We start from the raw sequence: 13,450 nt of genomic DNA, 5'->3' as shown, positions 1-13,450 counted from the left end.
CCCCATGGTATTACTGTTAAACTTGACTTTCATGGGAATCCAGAACCTAAGTTGCTAAAGGACTTGCATTACTACTTCCCTTACTTTTCTTGCAGAATTTCTCAAATCAAAAAACAAGGAAAACAAGCTAATTTCCTAAAAGGAACCCTAAAAGTACCTCTGCAAAAATCAAAATGGTAATGATGACAACTGTAAAAACAAGCAGGAAGATAAATGCAAGAGTCTGCTGGTAAAGCGTAGTGTTCATGAACAGGCAAATACTTTTTAAAAACAACTGTGCTATGGGAAACTTTAAAAAGTGTTCTGTCTCATTTCCTGATGCCTTGGAACAGGAAGGGAAATAGGTCATAATGGTATCGTTTGAAATAGATGACAGATGACTGCATTTGTTGAAGTTTTTCCATAAGCTCCTGATACTGGTAACAGGACAAAGCGGTTCCTAGAATGCCAAAATTTCCCCACTGTGTCACTAATATAACCCAGGAACTGATTGCTCCAGCCACTGAAATCAGGGGGTTTTTTAATGGCACAATATATACAGATGAAACAATAAATTCCGCCTTTTCCCTTAGCTATGTAATTTTAGTGCAAGACACACAACATTTTCAGTACTGTGTCCATTCATTAATGCTGTCTACAGTCATGTACGGTATCAATGAGCATCAAACGACAGGCTACACTACTTTGCTTTTTTCAGAACAGTCTGTATTCAAAGATCAGAAGCTGTTTCATTTTAAAGAATAACCCCCTTAGAGAAGAAGCTGATCAAAAGAACAGATTTATCACATTCATTTCTTTAACACAAAGGTTATCTCAGACTGCGGTAAGTTCTTTAGGAACAATAATATAGTTACTATTTGACTCTTTTGTTGACTTGGAATACCAAGCTTTGTCTCTTCATATAGAAGAGTTTTTGGGAGGCAAAGGAGGTCAGAATGAGTTGGCAGAGAGAGAGGAGCCAAACGTAGCTGTGCAGAGGGGTTTTTTGATCTCTAAATAGACCTGCCATACTGCATACTGATGGTGACCAACAGAACCAAACACTAGGAATTTTCTTGCTCTGATCAGCTAAGAAAAAGAGTACTATTATTGACATTAATCTCAATTATCTTCCTCCACACTGCAGGGTAAGACTGCTTTCCACATCTGTTCAGAAAGTCCACAGCCAATAACCTCCCCGTCGAAGAGTCCACGCTCAGGCAGCTTCTACAGGTCTCCTGCATGAAGACAACACAACTTTTGACCTCAAGAATGTGCTCCCTACAAGCCATTCTTCTCGCTTTGGTAAGCCACATTCACATGGTATAGAGAAGATGCTTTTTCCTGCACTGTGTTATAAACAGAGATCCCTGAAGTAGGCATAAGTGCTGGAGACATCACAACACGTCATTGAAATAGCTTTCCAGCATCACCTTGGAGATGACAGCATTATGCTGCAAAAAGCAGTGGGGAGACGGAGACCTAACTTTTGGAGTGGTTAGGATGGGTGAGGTGGAAATTCAAGGACTTGACCTTTCTGGCTTCATTCTTGTTACAGGGAAAGCAGCAGGGGCAGCTGCTGCCCCCAGAATAAACCTTCTTCTAATTCTGTCTTCTTCCCTGTTGAGTGTGGATCAAGACTTTCTCCTCTAATCCAGCAAGTATAAAACCCCCTTTCCTCATGAATGCTTCGTCTTAATGAACATGAGCCATCTGCACGATTTGGATCTAACTGTGAAACACAAGTAAAGATGACTCTAGTGGAAGTGGGTTGTAAGGGAAATGGCAAGCTGCCGGCAGACTTGTCAGAGCTCCCTCACCCACCATGACTGAAAGCAAAAGGAAGAAAGAACTAGTATACATCTAGCTTTTCTCACCTTTCTCTATCTGGATCCCTCCTTGAAGTCTGCAGATGAAATCTGTATCCGCAAACAGTTCAAAACTCAGGTAGCAAACTCACCCAGAAAACACACCCCTTACACCCAGAAGCATGCCCAGAAAATAGACAACTTGAGTCAAGTTGCTAATTGAAGAACAGAAATGGAGATTTGAATTTACTCAGAAGAAAACAAAAGACACTTCCCTCTTCCAACACTCCAGCCCCTAAAAAAAGCAACCGGCTGAAAGGTGTTGGTGAGCTGCATGCTGCTGAGGAGGCAGGAAAAAATTAGCAAGGATTCCGTGAGGCTGAACACTGTGTGCTCCCAATGACACATCTGGCTTGGCATCCAAGCTGCAGAGAGGCTGATATACCCACTGTAATAGATATTATGTCTTAGAATACATCTTAATGCTGCACTAAAAAGCTGTTGCATTTTAAGAAAACCAAATATACAATAGTTTCAGTAAATACAAGTTATTATTGGAAAATGTTGTATTGAAACTTTAGAGACAGAACAGACCATTCATTACCAGTATTAGAGTCACACTTGGACAAGCAGCTGCTCTGTGAGTAAGAGGTTTTTAAAATTAACTCAATACTTTAAAGAAGTTTTTGGGCTTTTTTTCCTCCTAATAGAATAAAAGTCAGTGCTGAAAAACCCTGTTTATTCGAAATCATGCTTGGTTTGGTGTTTCTTCCAATCCTATGAGGAGGTGACATGACACTTGACTTGCCAAGCATAACCAAGTCACATCGTTTGGTAAAATTTTAAATGAAGCACTAATTTCATTTTTTCTAATACAGCAAAATAATAATAATAATAATAATAATAAATGAAAATCACACAATGCAATTACTCTGAACAAAATTTCAGAACTGTGTTCAATTACTTTATAAAATACTCTCCCCTGCTTTCACTCCTTTTCAACAGGTTAGCATTTTAAAAAATCAAGATTCCTAATGAGAAGGAAGTTAGCTTGTCACACCAACTTCAAAGAATATGCCAGAAGCAATATAAAACAAACAGTGAATTCCTGTGAAGCCAGCAGAAGCTTTCTCTGTTCCTTTCCTTCCTCTGAAGTCTTTATCACCAGTTTTCATGTAACAACACTACTAACCAGTAAAGACAGAAGGAAAGCACATCCAAGCAATTTTATACTAGTTTCTAATGGTAACTATTTAAAATGATAGGACAATTTTTCTTTTTCCAGTTTTAAAGGGAAGAGTCACAATACATGACCTGATTGGGTCTTAGTCAGAGGTCACCTGTGATGTGATAAATAATTAATAAAACACACAAAAGAGATAGCAGATATAAGTAAGCGACCATTTCAACAGCAGCTCAACAGAATTTAAAGTATTCTAACCTGGCAGGCAGAATAATGCAAAAAGAGCTTTAATTAAATAGCAGAGAAGTTTAAGCAGTATGTTGTCAGGCTTTCTCTTCTTTCCTTGAACAGGTAATTTTCTCATTCTTGGACATTTAATTTCAACAATTTTGATGTAGAGGCCCACTCCACACCCCAATGAACTTACCACTTCTGATCTAGACAAGATGCTCAGTGTAACTCGATCAAATTCAACCAGCCTGCATTTTTCTAAACCACAGCTCTCCTGGTAAAAAGCACTAGCTTGACAGTGTAACAGTATTTAAATATATCTAAATCTTCAATGCTGTTTTTCTTTCTTTAAAAGAATTTCCTACTTACACTAACCATGTTAGCACTCAAAATAAAAACAGCATATAAAACCACATACAAAGCTTATTAGTCTTTAATACTGCATTTAAAATAGAAATGTCACAGACTTATTTGCACTCGCTTAAGAACTACCCAAAAGTTTAGCTATACTTCATTTCTTCTATGAAGATCTGTATGCATCTGAGTGCCTTTCATTCTATTTGAAAAAAATATTTATTTTTTATTTTTATCATTTTAACTTTATTATTTATTTTTAACATATTCCTTGAACTTCTTTACTCTATTGAGCTGCAGTCTGATAATCCTATGAATTCTGTGATCTGTGTCTTGGGCTCCTGTACAACTATTGAACAACTTTAAAACTGCTCGCTAAGGCAGCACAGAGTGAGGATGGAAACTTGTGTAAACACACATGCTATCACTTGCTCAAGGCATAAGATATATCTGGAAAGTAATTAAGTGTTTTAAAAATGCAATCTGAAAACTACCGACTCCAGATCATTTTAACTCACATTTTTCTACAGAAAAAACCAAAAGTCTTCTTTATGTTTTTCTCTCAGTTGTAGTTTTGCTAGTAGCCTCACTTCTGCCTCATTCCTATTCCCTAGCATAGCGGAAAGGGAAATTTTACTAGTTTCCCATTCCTTTTGTTTCTCAGGTGAATGTGCGCACACATGCTACACACTATTCTGCTTTCCCTTCAGCACATCCAGGCTACATTTCTTTCATTTCAGTGAAAATGTACCTTGGCTAGCAAAAGCCTAAAAATACACATACAATTCCTTCCCTTGGCAGAGGAATATTCAGTGCACTTCTGTGTGAGCAGTGTCAGCATGAACTGCTGCACTTCAACCTTCACCTTTACATGTATTTTTAGTATCCATCATTTAAATTTGCTTTCCTTTCCTCTCTCCCATCAAACAGTTCCTCTGCTCTTTCTCCTGAGCTTTTCAAAATTCAAACATAACCAGCAAAATTCAAAACAAAATAAAATGGACTGGAGAAGGCAGGTAAGAAATCAGCTGCACCAAATATGAAAAATTAGCGTGAAGAGCAGAAGGGTAAAAAGATAGAAACATCTCAATTTCTGCTATTACTCCCCATCATGGATACACCTATATCTGCAATCTCTTGAAGTCTGGGGTAAGTGCTAGGGGAATGGTGTTTCAGTTAAGAGTACAGCACTAGTGGAGTTTTGAGAGTGCTGAAAAACAACATGGTATGGAAAAATGGTTGCTGTATTGAACTGAAATTCTTCAGTTGATAACACAAACACTCTCAGTCTTATCAGATTTAAAAAGAACAGTCATGGTTTTATGAATATGACAAGGCAATATAATTACTAGAACTCCATGAAAGTAACATGCTGCTCTGGCGTACAATGCTTTGAAGTGCTAAAAGGTATTATCAATTTGACTTACTAGGTAAACAAAACTTAATAGCTTGGAAAAATGGCCAAAAGCCAGTACCACTGGAGTTGGTGTGCATTAAACATAGGTGAACTGGTTAGAAAAAAGGTCCAAACAATTACTGTTCTCCCCATTTTCAAACTGTTTTTACGTCACTGAAAACTCTTTCAACTGGCATTGAAGAGGTTCCACTATGCTCCAGTGGACACATTTTAACCTTCCTGTAGCTGGGACCAAAGCTAGAGACAACTCAGCAAGCATCTGAAGATTTATGAGAAGTCCACATTTTTTTAGTGTCTTACTCTTACTTTAGATGTCATTTGCTTTTAAAATGTATAGTGCCAATACCCTTCACGGACCAGTTGGTTTTGAATTGCAGTTGAGTAGGCAGTACTAGCCATTCACCATCAAAACAGTAATTTTTTCTCTAACTCATAACGTGTTCCCCATGAGGGAAATCTATTAAGACAAACCTTCAGAAGTGCAGAGTTAAACCTTCATTACAGAAGACCCATATGACAGCAAAATAAGATAAAAATCTGACCTTCTGAAGTCCTCCATTCTCCTCCACCAAAGGAGGAAGAGCACTGGTGCTATTGGTAGATGGTGGTTCGACATTGTAGTCACGAAAGCAGCAGAATAAGGTGCTAAAGATACTTCGACTCCTCTGCTTCTTCAAGCTGATATTACATTGGGACACTAGGAGAGGAAAAAACCAAACAGAAAAATAAATTCATGTAGTACAGACCAAGTTTTCCAGACCACAATGACTGAATTTAAGACGCATGGTTATAACCTCAGAAGTCCTTCTCAAGTCTTAGGATAACCTTGAAGAGGTTCTCCATCCCACTGAGATCCCCTTCCTTCTGTATCGACACATTTTTTCATTGTCAAACTCGCATGGTGACATTAACCTATTATAGCCAACCGACATATCAGCACAACAAAGATCTTGCCACACTAAGAGAATACATTTGAGAGTTTTCCTAGAAATATCCAAAGTAGTAATTACTGTAAATTACATGAAATAACTTGCTGCTAGAATATGTCTCTGGACTGAGGAAGCAAACAGGACTGAGTAAGCAAACAGAAGAAACGCAATGAATGCCTACTGAGGCCCAGGCATATTTTCTAGCTAAATTAACGATCACATGTGCAACATTTAAACTCCTGCTAGGGTCAGAAAAAGATCTGAGATGTTTCTGAGTTTCATCTGTTACTGTTTGGCAGCGTTGCTGGAAGACAAAAGACATGACAGAGGCAGCACTGTGAGCTGCAACACTGCCTGCAGAATAAATCTGGAGAGCGTGTTACTCAATAAGCAGAAGTCCTGGCCTTTCTTTTCAATTTGCTTATTGGTCTATCAGGATTAAAAAAAAAACCCAAACTGGTAAAACATTACATACAGTTCAATGAAAGCAAGTATAGGTTTTTTGAAGACTAAAACCTGTAAATAGAAGCAACAGTTTGGAGAAGAGAAATGCACATAAGACATCTAGTGATTTCTTTAAGATTCAAACTCCTGAATGTTAGGATTTTGAACACACGTTAAAATAAAATAGAAAATAAAATAATTGAATAAAAAAATTAAAATACAAATAAAAAGAGTTGGAAAAGAGTTTTAAGAGTATTTTAAGTAATACTCAATTTGATCACCAAATAGTTTAATGATCTATTGTCAGCTATAAGTATTTGTTTCCTATGTCAGAGTGCAATACCCGACAGATTTAGCACCTTCCAGGGCAGGGACAGCAGGTGCATCCTCTTCATCTTACGCCTTTCACGCAGCCCTTTTTCTTTGATGTTTATCTACACCACTGCAACACACAGAACTGTATGCTATCCATCCTTAACTTGTTATCATCACGTTGTAACACAATGAGACACAGCCGGGGCATGTGCATCTTGTAAATAACTACTTTACCGCAACTATGACCATGAATACTGTGCAAACCGAAACACCACGCACCCCCGCCAGAGCCAGGCACTCCCTTCAGCTGTACCGCCTTACCTCACCCAGCACCAACCCACCCCTCCGTTCAGCAGAGTACTACCTTAGACTACAGAGATTAATGGCTTCCTTTTCAGAGTCAACAAATGATTTCATTTAACATACATGGAAACAAGCCCGAACAAGTTACTTTTTATTCTTTTTTCACAGCTATGCAGCAACACACCTTGAAGTAGCAAACTTTAAAAGGTGGATTCCACTGAGGGAAAAAAAAAAAAAAGGATGCTATGGAAGTTGTAGCACCAAACAGATTAATAGCCATTCGTGCGCTACACAGTTTATTTACTTGCTGCATTAGAAGGAACAAAACATTCTCCCCAGCCCAAAGTTAGAGGGTAAGTGAAATTCTTAGCAAATTCCATTACACACATCAATATATAATTCCCCTTCTTTCCTCCTCTCTCAGATTGTTAGGGAACTGCCACATGTATCTACCTTCCTCCTGATACTACAAATATATCAAGTGCAATCAAGGCAACTGGCAAGAGAAATACAAATAATACAATTATTACTATATGAAGAAAATATCAGTGAAAGAAGAGTTGTGTAGGAAATGGAACAAATCTCCCCTGGAAGCCTTAAGAGATACCATTGTGCTCTGAAGTCAGAAGGTGTGCAGGTACATGTATGTGCTTTGACAAGAAAGCCTCATGGTGCAGATTTTGAGTGAACTTTCAAGCACTCTCTGAAAGTACAAACAAAATCTTCTGATTTTGTAGAGTCAGCATAAGCTAGACATCTACACCTTCTCCTCTCAAAGCACTTGCAAGGTATCCAATGGGTCTAACAGTAATTTTTTGTTCTCTATACAGTACATATTTCCCACAATATTTTCCTGCCTTAAGGGAGTAAGCAACGCTTAGGTTTAGTTATTAATTGCTACTAAGAGGCAAATGTACTGGTATCAAAAACTGAATGTTTTTTTTAAACTTTCACCATTTAAAGTGCTCAGACAACAGAATAAAGTTGGAACTGTGAACAGATTTGCGCGTCGTGTGTTTAAGGAAGTGATTTATTTCTTTGAAGACACTTGCAAACTGAAACCAATCTAAACGTTGCTTTTCAATACTCCAGTTAAACAGAAAATATGCAGAACTCTGGCCATTGATGGTCCAAGCCACAGTAAAAAAAGACTCACTCTCAAAATGTCACATTGTTTGCAACAGATCTGCAGAAACGTGTTTAGAAATTCCCACAGGATGCCTGCGCAGCTATGAAGGACTTTCTCAAAACAGCACTCAAGAAAACTGGTATGGCAAGCACAAGCAAGTTTATTGCAATGTCATCCAGGCAAGGAGAGCTCCTTTCTGACCTTAGACACTGAAATACGCTGAAATTAGAATGGGAAGCACAATGCTGTGTGTGCTGTTCCCTACAGCTAGTGCCACAGAAACCTTCCTAATAATTTTTTTTCTTCAGCCTCTACTTAAAAATATGACAGCAAATAACCACATTTGACTGCTTAAAATAGCAATGCTCTTAAAACAGCATTTATTACAAGCTTTTATTTTTCCTGAACTAAATAATTCTATGGCTAGTCTAAATAACCATTCAAAAATCTCAGACAAAAGCTACTGATTTGTTCAAATCTTTTAAGAATGCTTGTTTTCCTTGATCAAATTATACATCTGCAATCTGGCCACTCACTTTCACTTCGTGAAATATTTGTTGGAGGAAAAATAATGTTGGTTTTCATCTTGGCAGTTTTGCCATTCGTAATACAGCACTGTTTCAAATAGGTCTTTTCATGAATTTGAATGTTATTTTAAAGAGATCCATTTTTAAAAATAATACATTCTAGAGGCTTTACTGTGACCTATTGAACTACAATTTTGGATGCAGTAAGGAACAGAAGTTTTCAAGCGGTTTTACATGTCGTGCTTAATTAATAAACAGGCACATGTATTGCATATGTAGAAAAGATCTGCACCATGTCTCATTTTTAGCAATTATGACAGTGTTGTGCATCACAGAAAATACTTTCTCCTTCCCTAGTTACGCTGGACTACATGCAATATGGTGCTGCTGTTTGCTAGATTTGCTTTTCTTGAAGCAGTGACAAATATAACAACTGTAACTCTGAAGGTGCAAAGAAACATTAATATTGAACCACTACCATAAATTTAGGTATTCTGGATGCCAGCAATTTTTAAAGACAGAAAAAAAACAACTCCAGAGGACAAAAGCTGGTGTTCCTTAAAAGCTTATCCGTAAACCCAGTAGTAATGACACTGGAATGGTAAGCTGAATTATGTCAACTCCAACCCTGAGCAGCACCCGGCCTATGGAATTTTAGAGCACTTTCTTTTTTTCCTCTCCATCTTCCAGGAGTTACAACCTCTCTTTCTGGAACTGATTTCCTGTAACATCCATAGAAGCACTACACTCACTACCCCTATCAGCACTGAAAGCCGAAGACAACTTTAACTGACCTTTTACATCTTCAACACTGCATACCAAACATGTAAAACACCACATACCAAAAAAGCCCAGGCAAAACAACTTCACAATACGAAAACATGTTATCCCTGAAAGCAGAGAAGACTGTAACCTGCAGATACCTACAGAAGAGCTCAAGAAAAGGAACAACGTAAGACTGAGGAGATGCTTTCCCTTACCACCCCCCCAGGTGCACTCTAACCACAGTTTAAGGACCAACTTACCCAAAGGCATCAACTGTGTATGGAACAGCCCTCAACAAATTCCTCTCTCATGACTTTGTCCCATCCCATTTTGAGCCTACGTCAACTTTTAGTGCCAAAAGCACTCTGTGACAAGAAGGCCCACAGCTCAGCCAACAGTTTAGCTGTTTCATAATTCCAAACCTCTCCTTGTTTCTTATCTTTGTACCGATTCGTATTTTTGAGCAAGAGGAGAGGGACTAGAACCACACACAATATCCGGGAATGAAAGGACAGCACCATGAATTTATACACCCACACAACGCTTTGTTCTCTGTTCTATTGCTTTTCTAGTAATTCCTAATATCTTACTTGAGTTTTACAAGTGAGGACTGCGCTAATGTGATTTTTCAGAAGATCTTATTGTAACACCAAGATATCTTTATTAGTAGTTATTTCAGGCATCACTGCAAATTTAAGTCAAGAGTTTTTATCTCTTCCCATGTAGAAATTTTCACATCTATCTACACTTAATTTCATCTGCTATTTTAGAGGCCAGTCATTCAAAATCATGTCACCTTCCTGTAACTCTTCAGTTTTAAATCTATATACAGATGCACATATATGCATACATATTTGCACACAAACAAATACACACCTCCTTTCCCTTACAAATTTTGTCATTTTATTTCCTTATTCCCTTTTCCATATGGTTTAATGCTACACTGAAGAGCAGAATTCTCAGATCTCTGTGTAACTTCTTCCCCAGGAATCTCACAGAGGTTTGCAAGAGCCTTCAGCCAAGCACTTTGTCAAATTAGCTGGATTCGTAGATTATTGCAGACAGGGTCAGAAACAGGAGCACAGCTCTTCCTGTCTAGAAGCAAAGTCCTTCTGGCACAGATATTCCCTGATTTGAAAGTGCAAGGTCTCACCTATAATTTCCAGATCCTATTTCTAACAACAAGCCTCACTGCTCATAACCTGTGTGCTACCCGCTGCTTGCGGGTAAGTTAATTCTTGAATTGCCTACAAGTTTATGGAATCCAATGACGGTCCACAGAAATGTGCTTACTGAGGTCTTCTGGCAAGTCTTAACAAACCCATGGCACTACTAAGCCTGGGGAGGGCTTCAAGGAAAGATAAAGGCAAGTTTTAAAATAAATTACTATAATCATATAAGCTTAAAGGGAAGATATGCACCCATACTGGGTGGTTGTGTTATACAAAGAGAAGAGGAAGCAAAAGACAACACAACAAATTCCATGTATTACAGAAAAATATTATAATAGAATTTAATACAAGAGCATGCTAACAGAAGTAATCTAACAGCATCCTCCCAAACCATCCTTTGGAGGCAGAGGGTTGCACTGCTTTTCTCCCACCCAGGACACTTTCAACAGAAGCTGAAGTTAAACAGTGAAGAAAAAGCTTCTCTCTCGCACTGTCCTCTAAAAGGTATAGTTCAGGTATTCTCCCATCAAGTTTTGCTGTAGTTGTGTGAAATTAAAAAAAAAAGGCTGTCATGCTGCCCTTGTACAATGAACTCCTTGCTGCCGCAGGAAGCCAGTGGGCTGACAGAAGCGCTCCTAATCCAGCCCATCCCGCTGCAGTGCATGACTGAGCTAATTACCACTGAATTTTTTTTCCTAATTAAATGAATGCAATAGCCAGTTCTCCCAAATAATATGAACTGGGTAATGAAGAGACTTTCCATGCACTTACAGATGAACTTGCTAAATGCAATAAAAAGAACATCTGTGTATCGTGAGCTCTCAGCTAACAAGTTTGTTTATAATACAAAATGGAAAGATACAAGCCAGAATAAAGTGGTATTAAACAAAGCCCTTCTTCAAAAGGAAGCCGTTTTGCAATGTATACATGATTAGAGATGCATAATTTGTCCATCTTAAGAGGCTGCATCTGATCTTATTAGAAAAATAGAATTTTATATCCTACATGATTCAAGCTAGAAACAGTCAAGTGGCAGAAAACCACTAACTTTGCTTATACAGCTCCTGGTTTTGTCACTTATTGTCCAGGATAGAAAGTATTTTACAACACTTGGCACTGAATCTGTAAGCAATGCCCACATAGCTTTGGTTTTAAATGCCATTTGCAGTTTGTAATTGAAAAGTTTAATCTTCCATGTAAGCTTTGCAGAAAATACAGCAATACCAGCACTGTCACATACCTGAAACAACCACCCGCAACTGGTTTAACTTTCAAACATGTATAACCCAAGCAAATCGCTCTGTTTATTATTCTGCATGATATAACCCTGAATTATCTTCATTTCAATTGAAGCTGGCAACCTTCCTCCCCCTAAAACCATAATTAAGTAAACGTAAAGTTTTGGTTTTTCCACTGAAATTATGTCTTTGAAGGGAGTGATCCCAGACCAGTTTAGTGAAAGAACAATCTTTCTGAAACATTTAACTCTCCCCTCCCCACCAAACCTTTTCCTACACATTGCATTAGTCTGCTCTGGATATGGAGCTGATTGCATGGCTAGGGGCCAAGAAATAAAAGCTTAAATACGTAACACAGGTGGGGACATAGGGGAAAAATAACCAAGAAACTTATTTCTACTTTTGAGATTATCTCATTTTAATCTACGTAAAGTAGGTCACTGCACTTCCACCTGAAAAAAAATGTCACTATGATTTATGAACTTTTAGGAATTTTAGGAAGAAGTGAACACTAATCTTATTAACCCATTCCGTGATGTTTTGGAAAACAAGCTCAGAAGTTGCACCTGTACACTAAGATCAAATTGTTATGCAAGAACAGTTTATCTCATTCAAAAAGAAGTTATCTAGTGGATATCAGAATACTACAATTTGCTTTCCATACCTGTGAAGTCCTACAAAAATACACTTTCACATAATACCTAGGACAAAAGGAGAAAAAATCATTGGGACGAATGAGAAAGAAATAAGACCTCTACCTAACCAAAGCAAGCTCTGGAAACATTTTTGTTGTGGCAGCTTAAAGCAAAAAAACTTCTTTTGCCCTACATAAATTCTTTACTACAGTCCTCAAATCTTAGTGGATTAAGTATCTGCTGTCGGTTATTGGATGCTCATTTTCTAAGGATCAAAAGTAGTGAAATTCTAAAGTAACTTTTTTAATACGGGACTAAGAAGGTGGCACTGCTTTCTCTGTACAAGGCTGCGATGCATCATGAGATACAGCTGGTAAATATTAACAGCAACTGTACACAGAAGTCAATTGACAAGGAGGGACAAGAAACCATGAAAAGGCTCAAAACAGCACAAAAACCTGATGCATCTCAAGGCAAATTCCAAAACCCTAAAGCAGCTGGTACACTTCAGTCTGCAGGCTGAGGTTTGGTTGGACACACATACATGATGGTATAACCTTCACATCATGTGTGTCAGCTTCTCAAATAAGCCATAACTTAAACACCTGCGCTGTCATGCAGTGTTGCAGTATTCAAAAGTTAGGAGAGCTGCTACTAGGAAATACTGTGTTAAAAGAAATGCATCTGTCAAAGTCTTGCATTTATTCAGCTGGAAGACTGAAGGCAGATCTACTGCTTCAGGGGCATCCAAATTTCATAATGAAGCCAAAAAGTTAAAAACTGTTTTAACAACTTAATTAACCTGCTGAACTATGTTCTGAGTTAAATACCTTCAAGTTCAAATTAAACAGACCAGATTCTGGCTGCCTCCTTTCCTGCTCCAGTGCTTGACAAGCTAACAGGGCCACACTGAGACCACTTCCAATTTAGAGAAGCAGCACATGTACATCTGTATCTCCAAAAGACTGAAAAGTAGGTCTCCCTGTGATCCAGGAAGGAACTAATTAATGCTTAGCACTTT

The 13,450-nt window shown here is 38.1% G+C and overlaps 1 protein-coding gene across 4 annotated transcripts in view; it reads right to left on the bottom strand.

Moving 5' to 3' along the window:
• Positions 1-13,450, bottom strand: part of CTDSPL (CTD small phosphatase like) — an 84,700-nt gene that overhangs the window by 31,137 nt on the left and 40,113 nt on the right. For all 4 annotated transcript variants that reach the window (XM_005442305.4, XM_005442306.3, XM_027809834.2 and 1 more), the window contains exon 2: positions 5,515-5,669. In XM_005442305.4, coding sequence (XP_005442362.1) covers positions 5,515-5,669 — 155 coding nt within the window. The remainder of the gene's footprint in view (positions 1-5,514; positions 5,670-13,450) is intronic.

The sequence above is a fragment of the Falco cherrug genome, chromosome 4 (assembly GCF_023634085.1).
Source record: "Falco cherrug isolate bFalChe1 chromosome 4, bFalChe1.pri, whole genome shotgun sequence".
NCBI lineage: Eukaryota > Metazoa > Chordata > Aves > Falconiformes > Falconidae > Falco > Falco cherrug.
This window is presented reverse-complemented; position numbering and strand designations above follow the sequence as displayed.